Here is a 12732-nt window from a genome sequence, read left to right on the forward strand (position 1 = left end):
TACTGTTTCATGCAATTACAATGCAGTTTACATTGAAACACTGTGCTATACTGGGACCGAGTGAAGGTCAGCCCAGGTTGGCTGAAGTCACTCTGGGTCATATCTCTAAAAAGCCTACTGCCGGGTACTGACCTTTTGCTTACTTTTAATAGAGTCAGAATTCCTTGCATTACTGTTTTCTCACTCTTTGCATCTGTGGTAGCTTCAGATACAGTTTATCCCAACTTAATCTGTTACCTTAGTGCCTTGGTGAGATTATTACCCAGGTGTATTTGAACTTCTCAGTGATTTGAACTCCAGCTACAGGCTGTTGCACTGTTGAGCAGCACTGTGTTTGGTGCAAGAAGGAACCAGAGCAGGAATCTTTTTCTTGTATCCTTTTAGGTAACAGTGATTTCAGTGAAAAACTTTGCAGGAGGATAAAAACCACCCTTAAGTTCTGAAACTAGAAGTGGTAAATACTTTGTTGTCAAGTGGCCAAATGTTTTGTCATGGTAGTTGCAGATACAGCAGGGTATGAACAGTCTGTAGAGAGAGGATAAACTTTAATTTTGCAAGTGCTAATATAATCTTCTATATGTTTCTCTGACATAAAAAAATTAGCCATAGTTTGGTGGGTTTTAACTTCATAGGTTACAAAGCTCAGCTCTTGTAAATGCTGCAGCTGCAAGTGCTCCTTTCTCTGGCAATTTGTTAGCACCTGCTTCTTATTTTAGGCTAAAGGGGGAAAAAAGCAAAATATGCTTTTTTTCTTGGAATTTTACACACAGTTCCAGCTGATGTAGTGCTTTCTATAATAAAGGGTCTCAAATTTTTGTAAACATTAGAAAATATTCATGCGTGGGTTTGGGAAAAGGAGGTACAGACACCTGATTTAAATTCAGGACCAGTTATTGGAAGGTAAAGGCTTTCCCTTGTCTGTGTTAACAAGTCAAATCTGCATTATGTAAGTAATTACTGTTGAGAACTTAAACCATTAAAACCATTTATAACTTGCTAAAACCATTTCTAATAGAAAACATTGAGAAATTAAGGGCATTTTCTTGTCACTAGAAACACTGATGTTTTTCCCCCCGAATCTCCTTTATATAAATGATAAAAAAAGAGTTAGGATCCTTGTTTATTTTGTGATTATTTTTTGTAACTTTTTCACCACTTGCTCTAACAATCATGTCTTTGACAACATTAAGATACTTTAAGAATAAAGCTTGCATTTTAGACTTTGAAATGAAAGAGAGACATGGTGACTTCCCTTTTCTGAGGTCTCAATCTGCACATGGTATTTTAGGAAGCTGAAAACTTTTGTAGGGATTCTGGAGTACTTTTCTTGTACAAGTATCAGTTGCTTTTCTTATCAACTTGTGATGTAGCCTGAACAGTAAGCACAGCAGAGCAAATCTGATGCTGGTGAAGATTGTGCTTGTTTAGGCCCCATTCGAAATATGCTCTTAGACAAATGGTGAGCCTCAGCACAGGCTTCAATGATCTGACTTCAAAACGTGAATGGCAGAACAAAGACGGCATATCAGGTATCAGATACTTTTTAAAAGTAAGGTCAGAGTTCTTTTGAAGCAGCCTTAAAGAGAGAGGTCCTGTTCTGCACTTCCTTTACCCCCTCCCTCTTGTGCACTGATGCAGCTCCTCTGAAGATGTAGGCTCTGCCAGATCTGACAAATCTCCTGTCTGGGGAGGGGCAGGAAATTTGCTGTCCTAGATAGATGCCACAAGGCCATTGGCTTTTAGCCTACACTGAGACAGAGGGTGGTTCAGGCAGCTCATGGTTTTATAGGTGCTACACTGTGAAATTTTTAATCCTGTATCTAGAGCTGGCAGATAGTAAGACTTCCTATTTCAGTGGGAAAGCAATGATACTATAATAATGTAGTTGTTAGCTGCAATTACAGTGTTAGTGCCTGAGAGAGCTAATTACTTTCACTCAACTAAATGTAAACATTGCATTAAACAGAAAGTCTTTTTAGTGTTGGGGAGATAAGATTGAAAAACTTTATCTTGGTATTACAAGGGAGGTGGTTCTTCTGTGGGTGATATTGAAGTAGTGGGTACACAGTGTCAAACTCCTTTTGAAGGAGTAAGTGTTGACCGTGATGTTAAGATTCCAGTGTGGTTTTGTAACTTCATTTTTTACATAGTTGTATAGTAATGCTTTAAGTCACTTTTCAGTCACAATTTGGTTCATACAGGTGGATTTAACACTGTGCCTGGCAGCCTGCATCTCTAGCACACTCCACACAGCAGGCATGAAACCGAGCAATTTGGGTCTCTCTGTTTCTGCCAGTGAAAATTTTAAAATGTGCTGTGGGTCAAGTAGGATTATTGATGTGAGAACAAGCAACCCCTGGCTGCTCACTTGACAGTCTTTCCTGGCTGCCAGGAGAGGCAGCCAGCATCAAACGCTGTTATTCCTCAGATTAGCCATGCTGGAGGCATGCAACTGTCCTTGGTCTGTCTTCCCTCTGCAAAGGCAGAATAACTGGCATTTTGTATTGCAACTTTGTTTTACAGTTCCACTGTCAATGCTTTTATCTTGCCTGTTCCTGAAATCATAGACAGGAATTAGTATTGTTCTTAATTTTCTGAGGTTTTATGCACTGTTAAGTAAGTGGTTTACCTGTGAATGGATCCACTTGATTCATTCACATGAGAATGCCAAGCATTTTTTGTGTCCTTATTGTAGACTGAGGGTTTCATTTCAGATATGATAGGAAGCTTTTTTGTGCCAAGAGAGAAAACACGTTACTAGGCACTAAAACTGTGGATGGGTATTTTTGAACCATAGCGCTGATGATGGAAATGAAAACTGAGAAATAGGTCAGGTAAAGTTAAAAATACCCATCTGCTATTCTGGGAAACTTCAAAATTGTTAAGGAATTTTGAAAAGAAAAGAAAAACCAACCTGAAACTATTTAACATCTGAGATATGATTCTTCTGGGCTACACCAAAAGTAAGCCAACATTGTATTTCTCCCAACATCTACCAAGAAAGGAACAAGGATCAGACTGATTCTTCTCCAGTGGGTTCCTGCAGGCACAGTTTAAAATAAAGGCTGCTTCCAAATTATACAGTCTAATAGCTATAGACTTTACCCCCTTTTTTTCCTCCTCTTTCTTTATGGCATGCTAGCCATATGCTAGTTTGTGTAGGCTTTCAGTAGTTTTATCTCTGTCATTTGATGTGACTTCACAAAGTAGAAGGGTTAGCAGATAAGTCAGAGTGAAAATTGTTAAACTTTGAGCTGAGAAAAATGGAGAAACTTCATGTTTTAGTAGAACTTGCTAAAACAGTGTTTCTGACACTTGAGTCAGAAAAAAATGTCATTAATTTGCTAATTAACATCTGTTAAATGTAAAGGTCTGCTTCAGTGAGTGTTTCTGCATTTTGTTTGTGATGGAAAAACCCAAAATTGAAACTGGGTTTATATAAAGCAAAGGAGAAGACGTATTTTCCGCCGGTAGAACTAGTCTAGACTTGTGTAACTGAACCTGTGATTCAAATGTGAATGCATGCTGGTTTCATGATGAGAGCGACACATTTTCCAGCTGCAGTGGAATCTCCTAAAGCTGCGGTGTCCTCCATGCAGGACTTAGGGCATGCCTGCCTTTGTAAGGGATTGAGTTCCTCTTGGCTTTATCCACGGAGGGTGATCACAGCTCGCTCCGGACCGCGAGCCTGCTGCAGTGTCCTGCAGGCCGTGCTGCCTGCGTGCTGAGCCTCTGCAGTGGCCACAGTGCCTTTTGGACTGGTGTCAGCTGGGAGCCTGCAGTGCCTGCTGCTCAGTGTGCAGGGCAGCTCTGACCTGACACCTGAGGACATGGGCTGGGGTCTGCAGCTCTGCTCCTGGCTTGTGTGGGCACAGCCTGAGGGAACTGCACCCGGGCAAACAGCAGGGAAATAACTGCTGGGTCTCTCTCCTCACGTGTTCCTTGCCTTTGGCCACCTGACGTGAATGTCAAATGGAAGTGGCTTCTGCATCTCGCCTGTGTGTTGCCATTTCTCTTGTACAGAGAAGTGTTTTTAAAGCTCAGCATGCTCCTACTTGACAGCAACACCCTCTGGATAAATCCTGGCAACATATGAAAGAACTGATGTTGCTGTTAAATTCTAGCAGTAGTCTTGCCCAAAATTGCCCATTTGTCCCATCTTTCTCTTCTGAACCCTGAAGTACCATTGCATTACACACTCTTGCCTTTTATGCAGAACCAAACACGTCAGGATAACTTGTAAATTTGAAAGTCAAATGGCAGGTTGCACATTTTTAGAATATCCCTCAGCAGTCATGCATACAGCACGTCTTGCTTTTATTTTGCCATGTGGCAGTGACATGCATTGCATGCTCTGACCTTGCTGGTATTTTCCAGATTAATTTTATAGCAAGCATTTATAAACAGAGAAAAAGAAGTTAACTTTCTAAAGTTTACTCAATAAAAGGTATCAGTGCTTTTGTTTGTTTCATGTAAAGTTGATTACATCCTGTTGATTTACTTGTATAATCTTGTAACTATCTTAATTTGTGACTTCTAAACTGTTCTGCAGAGTCATGAGACTTTTTCTTGGCTGTTGTGCTGGCGTAGAGCAGCTGGGACTTAGAAAGCCAAAAACATTTGTGTGGTGGCTAAATGTAAGGATGACTCAGCTGAAATTTCTGATGAGTTATGCAGCCAGGAAACTCAATAAGCGTGTGGCTTGCCCACAGCGTCTCACAGCCGCTGCCTTGTCACGAACAGCTTGTGACCCCTATGCAGATACAGTCAAACATAACTGGGCATTCCTATGTTCTACCAGTGTTAATTCCCCTGAATTGGCTGTAGTAAGCTGAGAGATTTTCTAAAAATGAAAATTTAAAAATTACTCAAAGTGAGAAGAATTTTTGCAATGCTATCAAATTGGAGGAGAAAAATAACAGCTGAGTGTCCTGTGTATGTCTGTTGTATCAAGTCCTAGATTCTGATAGAAATGGAGGGAAATGGAGAAGGAAAATGTATCTTCCATTCCTTTTTAGATCTATGTTCTCTTTGTAATTGTGTTTGAAGCTGTTTGTTCAGTGGAACAAGGGGACAAACAAGGATCAAAGTGTGGTGATTCTAGGCAGTGGGATCTGCTTTCGGCTTTGATGTTGGAATAGAGGGAACAGGCACTACAGCTCCTTTTGGTTCTGTTTCCTCATCTATAAAATGTGGATAATGGCACCTGTTTCAGTGACCAGATTAGGCTTTTATAAAGGAGTAGGATTACTGACATTATGTCTCAGTAGTGGCACTGGTGTTTTGTGTAGTGTAAGCTGTGCAACTGCCTGAAAAAATGCTTTGCCACTGAAAATTAACACTATGGTCAACAAGCCGTTGGGCATGGGATTGCTGCTTTTGGCTCAGTCACTTTTAAACAGAAGCCTGGGAGCTTTGGCTGTTGAATAATTGCAGTCCATCTACAGCTACATTGTTCTGTTGGAGAGTCAAAAATCTAAAGCACTTGAGAGAAACTCTTGCATGTGGTAATTTTTCAGCAAGGTCAATGACTTAAAGGTAAAATTTGCTGCAAGAGATTTTCTTGACTCAGAGCAATCATAAATATGGTCTGAAAACTAATGCTACTACTAAATAGTCATTGTGAATAGTCCTTGTGCCAGTGATTAAAATAGTCACGTATTACTGTGATCATCATTTTTGGTTTGATTGTTTGGTGATTTACCTTGGCTTTGAAAATTGTATTGAAAGAAGTAGGAAAACATTGAATTATGTCAATTTACATTCTCTTCTTGTTGAGTAGGAAATGAGCTGTGAGGGTGAGCCTTTTACTTGGTTCTGTGCCTTGTTGTTGTGGATTTTTTATTCTGAGTCCCTGTTTCTGATTTTCAAATACTGAAATTCAGCATTGGCTTTTTCTTTAACTTAGCCTGTTTTTCTTGCCCCAGGATTGGAATCTGACATGGCACACAGAAGATCCAGATTTCACCCCGTGCTTTCAGAACACAGTCCTGGTCTGGATTCCTTGCATTTACCTGTGGCTCTGCTTCCCAGTGTACTTCCTGTACCTTCGCCGTCATGACAGGGGGTACATCCAAGTGTCAAACCTTAACAAAGCCAAAACGGTATGTGACTCTGAAATCAGAACTTACCAACCTTGTTTAGAATTTGGAATCTCTTTCATCTGTGTTTTAGCACAGTATTGCTTTGAGCATCAGTCTTGACCTGTGCGTACACTTCAGATATAACTTATTTGTTCTGCTTGTGTTTGATTTTGCAGCCTTTCCTGTTTCCATTGCCCTGTTATCAGGGTTTCTGAAATTCAGCCTGGCATAGCAACAAACATGCAAATCCTTTTAAAGTCCAGTTGGAGAAGACTATTTTAAGGCAACTCAATCTCAAGGCCCTTATTTCTATCATAAAAGTAACTTATTTTCTTGTCAGCTTCTTGAGTTAACACAGTATATATTTCTAGAGTGCTGCAGGTGTTCTATTACACTTCTATTGTGAAGTAGGTACTTAATTTTTGGCTTTTTTCTTCCCTGTAGTATAAGTGCAAAGTTTTAAGAAGGGCTGTAATAACATTGTGTGTTGGAGAGGTATTTTTCTCTGCAATCTGTTATTCAGGAGACCAGCTTTCTGCCTCATAAAGACTGAATTACATGGTATTAAAAATCAGTAAACTTTTTTTCTTCTAGTAGGAATTCAATAATTAAAGCCAAAATGCTTTTCTTTTGTGCATGTGGTAGAATTGCCCAAATGATATTGTCTGATCATGACTCCTGCTAACACATAACATCTAGTGTTCATCTATACATTGTGCTGCATTATCTTTATGAACTGATGTACTAAAGACACTTTTTTTATTGCAGGCTTTGGGCTTAATATTGTGGATAGTCTGCTGGGCAGACCTTTTCTACTCTTTCTGGAAAAGAAGTCAAAATATTTCTCTAGCTCCATTTTTTCTCGTTAGCCCTACAGTATTGGGTATAACAATGGTAAGTTCTTCTGCATGGGCAGTGACCATGCACAGCTGTAAGCAACAGCACCACTTTGGTATTATTCACAGTGCTGTAATCCTTTAAGCCTTTATATGCAGCCTTTATATACAGCCTTAGTCTGTAGTAGGGCTGTGAAATATTGACTCTGAAATACCTCCTTTTTTTTAATAAAAAAATTAAAAAACACCTATCTATGCTCAGTGTGTTGCACATCAGCACACAAGGCAGTTTCAGCTCTTGTCTCACTTTGGTAGGCCTGAGCTGGCATCCATTTAATGGTTTGGCTCAGGCATAGAGTAGAGGAATCAACTCAAGAGAGCTGATTCAACCTAGATAATACAAACCACTGAGTTTTGGGGGGAGACTGTTGAAGTATCTCATTACAAACTCTGATATAACATTCTTGTGTGTGTTATCTTTGTTACACTTGATGGCACAGTGGAAAGTCTTGAAAGCCACAAGTCACACAGGTGCCCCCAGCTGCCTCCTTTAACCTAGATGTGCTGGGGTTTCCTACTTTCACACCAATATCCCTGCAACCTGCATTTCAAGGAAGATGCCTTGTTCTTCATTTGCTGTCAGTTGCCTTAGGTTTAGCCCAGATTTGAAATGGTAGTCAGTAAACATGATGCTCAAGGGGACACCACAACCCCAACAACAACCAAAAACTCCAAACAGCCCTCAAACATACTGACAAATTCAAGAGCTGTTAATTAGTTTGTGGTCTTTTAATAATGCAACTGTCAAGCTTTTGTCAGGCTGATTGAAAATGCATGTTGTAGTAGATAACTGAGATGTACCAGCTTCCTAAAGGACTCTGAAAACACACAAAATACAGAAATAAACTAATATTTGGTCAGTGTTATTTGGTGTTGTGGCTTGTATGGAAAGAAATGTATTTATTTTAAAAAGAACTAGTCAGGAAATGCCATAATTCCATGTTGATTTGTGACCTAGAATCAGAAAAGTAAAGAAGTAAAGGTTGGCAGCCTTTGACAGTACTTTTGTGTATGAGATTGTTTATTTCTATGTAACACATGTTCCTTTTTCCTTTTCTGTCCACTCCTTATCTTTACTGACACAGAGAATTTCCTATTTAAGTGTCTTTTCAATTACACTTAAAATTTCATGGGTTTAGAAGGCCTGGGAGACACTGGATTAGAAATGTTAAATAAGCAGACTTTAGTACAGTACCTTTTACATGTGCATAACATATTATAAAACTTAATTTGTGAATATGATTTCATCTTATTTAATTTGTGAATATGATTTCATCTTATTTATCTACAGTTGCTGGCCACATTTTTAATACAACATGAAAGAATAAAAGGAGTCCAGTCTTCAGGTGTAATGACAATTTTCTGGTTCATCTCATTTTTATGTGCCACAGTGATTTTTATATCCAAAATAAAACATGCCTTAAATGTGGTAAGTGATTTTTAGCCTCATTCAGTTGAAAATCCCAAATGCTACAGTGATAGAGTAGTTCCTTGGTAGTTTTGCCAGCCAAATCAGTTAATTATTCATTTAGTGATTAATTCCTTGGGTTGTAACAGCAAAGGAAGCAAGAATGAATGTCTTGTGTTTTGAATGCTCATGAAATTTGTTGTGATTTTAACTGCAGAAACAGTTGCCAAGAAAATGGGGTTGGCTGTTGGAGAAAGTAGATATGTCTGCTCGAGTACACTCAAATTCTGTGTAATCCTTGATATCAAACTGCTTTGGCAGGGAGTTTACGTCATCTTCCTGTTGACTATGCAGTGGATTTCCTGAAACACTTTGTTCAGTGCTGGTGTGGTCTCACCTGCTTGGACAAAATTGAAGTGTAAAGTGAAATATTTTTATGCCAGTTTGCCCTTTAGTAAGGCCACCTCAAATATAATACTAATTGTGGAGCTGCCTGAAAATGCCACTTTAATTTCTTGAAACCTTTAAGCTGTATTGGCAATGTTAAGAACTTTCAGGCAACTTTTGTCTTTGGCTGTGGGGAATGGGATTTTACTGGGGGTGTGTGTCCATTTGTCCCTGTGCTTTGATTTCTGTGGTTTATCTGTTATGCGTCAGCCCCAGTCTAAAAAACTGTAAGAATCTCTGAATTTTGCACATAATGGAACAAAGTGTAATGTAAATTCTGCTCCTCTAAATCTTGTCTTCTGTGTGCATCCTAATTAAAAAATTTGCTTTCAATACTCCTTGCTACCCAGTGTGTAAATGTCTTGCTTCTGTAAGGAATGCACTGACTTCAAATCGGGGCTGTGTTGGCACAAGCCATGCATTAAAGAGAACTTTTTGCATAAGAAATTCATGCTTGTATTTTAATGGTAGTGACTGAATAAAAATGAATGTTGTCTTTCACATCATCTCCCTTCTCATTACCTTCCTTTTACCAAAATAGATATTGACTTAATCTGCATGGGGATGAGTAGTATAGCACTCAGTTTGCAGAATTTACAGTAAGGAGCTGTTTTCTGTTCAATTATAACACGTTATTTAAAATAAATTCCTCAAACCTTCTAATTGGAATATTACCTTCCTTTGCAGGGTGCTGATGAAGATGCATTTCATTATGTCACCTTCTGCATCTACTTTGTCCTGGTGTTAGTAGAGCTCATCCTGTGTTGCTTTCCAGAGCAACCACCTCTGTTTTCTGAAACAGTAAATGATCCTGTGAGTCTGTGCAGAGTGCCAAGTATCATATGTGCAATATTCTGTCTAATGAGCTGCAGTGCCATAGTCTCCCAGATGACAAATTGTGCACAGAAATGAGAAATGTGCACAGAAATTCTGTCAGTAAATGAACTTTCCATACCTTTGAAATTCTCCCAGCCTTTCTTTGTGCTCTTTGAACCCAGCCAGATTAGGAGTGTATTGACACTTCAGTTTCCCATACATATTTAATGAATGAGATGCAGGGCTCCTAAGGGGTGTCTGGGGTGCTTTTATGGAGTTTCACATTTTTTTCATTTGTGCATCTGTGTCAATGGAGTCCCAGTACTTCACTGCTAGAACAGGAGAACTGAATTTTTCCTTCATTATTAACTACCCAATTAAGATATTTGTGCCCTCATATGGTAGCATACCTTGCATTGACATGGGCACTGAACATGGCATCTGGAGACGCTGTCTGGCCTCCACTGGCCTCTAAAATTCCTTCAGCTGTTTGTTGTGTTGTTGATATGGAGCATTGCTATTCCTGTGTCCCAGTGGTGGAACCTGCTGACAGCTGTGCTTGTGTTTTCTGAACACAAGCTCTCAGCAGCACGAATGGCAAGTTTTAGTAATGTGAAAAAAAATACTGTAAACAAAAGGAATCTCAAAAACCTCTTTTCTGCTTTGCTTGTTTCTTTTGGCCCTGCAATTATTTTGAATGTGGACTGATTTCTTTTTCTCTCCTTTAGAATCCATGTCCAGAGTTCAGTTCTTCTTTCCTATCCAGAATGACATTCTGGTGGATTACTGGGTAAGATCAAACTATTGAATAAAGCACCAGTTCAAGTCACATAGCACTTTGGGATCCTGCTTTCAGAGTTAAATTAGCAATAATAATGCAACAGTAATGTTGGTTGTTTTGTAGGTAGCTTACATTTTTAAAAAAAAACTTGATTAATTTTTTTTTTTACTTCCTCTGTAGGGTCTTGGCAATTTTAAATTTTGCCAGTCTGTATTTAATATGTCTGATGAAGGAATATAATAAAAAAACATTCTTTGGGAAATATAAAAAAGGAGAAATTGTCTGCTGTATTTAGAAACTAAGACATTGAAAACTATTACCTCTTTTTGTCCAATAGGCTCTTTTTTTTACCATTAACTTAATTTTACTTATGCTGTATGATTTGTGAGTTAAAACACACAAGCATGAAAAATAATATTGGTGTATGGTTGTGGCTGGTATTTGGCCAGAGTTCCAACAGAAACCTAGATGAAAGGAATTGCTTTGTGAAATTAAAGGCTAATAATGATTTTGAAACTTGCTAGGCATGGGAATATTAATTGCCTGGCTGATTTTCAAATGAGATCATTTCATCCTTTCTTTTATTTTCCCTGGAATTTGAATTCAGTGGCATATCCTGGATCCTTAGATGTTTTGGTGTCTAGTTCTCCCAGTAAAGGCAGGAGGATGTATGTTTTGGCATCTGGACCTGTGTTGCTGCAGGCACTAATGTTCTCTTGCATCTTTGTGGAGAGCTGGCTCTGTTCTGGGGCTGGATGCAGCTGTATCTGTGTATCTATCTCTATATATGCATAAACCTTTCTAGTGTTCTTAAATTTATGCTGCTGATTCCTTCTAATACAGGTTGATGATTCAGGGTTATCGGAAACCTTTGGAAGCCAAGGATTTGTGGTCATTAAATAAAGAGGACAAATCAGAGGAAGTAGTGCCAGGTTTGGCTAGAAATTGGGCAAAAGAGTGGTCAAAGACCAAGAGGTGAGTTCAGTTATCCTGGCTTTCAGTTCTGCCAAGATACAGAGGTTTAAAAGCTCAAGTGACTCAGCCTCTACTTAGAGGTGTTTGTCATTTGTTACCAAACCTGCTTTTGTGAGGCCCATGTGGCTGCCTGTGTTTGTGCTTGAGTGCACAGAGAGCCAGAACCAAGTTGGGCATTGTGTTTCTTCTTTATGAAGAGCTGCATCAACTTTCCCTTAGTCTTTCATGATCCAAAAACTTATTACTGTGACTTTTGATGTGTTTTTTTTTTTTTTTTCCCCTGGGGAGGGAATGTTTGGACACAAACTTCTGTTGTGTAATTTAGGAGCTTGGGCTCCCTCTGTAGTTGGTGAAGCCTCGGGAGGGTAGTTGAGGGTGTAGAAGTGAGCAGCTTATTCCTTTCTTTTGACTATATAGGGAGTTTGAGCATCTGAGCCAGATGACTAAAATTAGACTGAGTGCCTGCAGTCTCCATCGTACTTTCATCATCCTTGGCTGCAGCAAATAGGAGCACCTTTTCATTGAAGGAAAACTGTGCTTGCTTACACAGGGTGTTTTACATACAGCTTGTCCTCAGAAGTTCAGAGCACGGAGTTTAGCATAAGCCAGATGTAAGAAAAGAATGTGTTCAGTCCATTGGGGCTGTCTTGGCATTAACCTGACTTCACTCTTTTAACTCTGGTGGTACAGTGAAGCCTTGATTTTGATGAAAGTTCAGCATGCTGTATTCTAGAATAATAATGTCCTCTGCTCTTTAAACTTACGAGTTACAGCCCTTTCCTCATTCCCTGGGGCAGACTTACAGGAGAGATTTACAGGAGTGTTACTTACCCAAGCAAAGAAAGCCATTTCTGAACAGCCAGTTCATTTAGTTATGCTGTATGATTAAAAATGCTTGATGGTAAAACTCAGTTAGACTCAAGAATCACAAAAAGCAGCTCATTTACATCTCATTTGTATAGTGAACGTTTTTCCAGTTGGCTTTATGCTTGAATAGAGGCTACATTCTCTATGTAATCTTTTTTCAGGCAACCCCTAAACATGTTGTATGCACCCAAAAAGCAGCAAAAATCAGGTGACTCAAATGGTGATGTGACAGAAGAGGTTGAAGCTTTGATTATAAAACCATCTCAGAAGAGCCATGAAGCATCTTTATTCAAAGTGTTATACAAAACCTTTGGACCATATTTTTTCATGAGCTTCCTTTTTAAAGCTGCACATGATTTCTTGATGTTTTCAGGCCCGGGAATTCTGGGGTAAGACTTATATACTCTATTATTGTATTAAAAGTATGTGAACAGGATTTAAAACATGGTGGCATTTCAC

At 39.1% G+C, this 12732-nt stretch overlaps 1 protein-coding gene across 3 annotated transcripts in view; it reads left to right on the forward strand.

Annotated features, from left to right (window-relative positions):
* ABCC1 (ATP binding cassette subfamily C member 1 (ABCC1 blood group)) overlaps positions 1-12732 on the forward strand; it is a 46128-nt gene that overhangs the window by 5181 nt on the left and 28215 nt on the right. For all 3 annotated transcript variants that reach the window (XM_086854098.1, XM_086854099.1, XM_086854100.1), the window contains exons 2-8: positions 5928-6104; positions 6852-6977; positions 8271-8408; positions 9522-9647; positions 10379-10440; positions 11275-11406; positions 12435-12662. In XM_086854098.1, coding sequence (XP_086710224.1) covers positions 5928-6104; positions 6852-6977; positions 8271-8408; positions 9522-9647; positions 10379-10440; positions 11275-11406; positions 12435-12662 — 989 coding nt within the window. The remainder of the gene's footprint in view (positions 1-5927; positions 6105-6851; positions 6978-8270; positions 8409-9521; positions 9648-10378; positions 10441-11274; positions 11407-12434; positions 12663-12732) is intronic.

The sequence above is a fragment of the Cyanistes caeruleus genome, chromosome 17, assembly GCF_971803275.1.
Source record: "Cyanistes caeruleus chromosome 17, bCyaCae1.hap1.1, whole genome shotgun sequence".
Classification (NCBI taxonomy): domain Eukaryota; kingdom Metazoa; phylum Chordata; class Aves; order Passeriformes; family Paridae; genus Cyanistes; species Cyanistes caeruleus.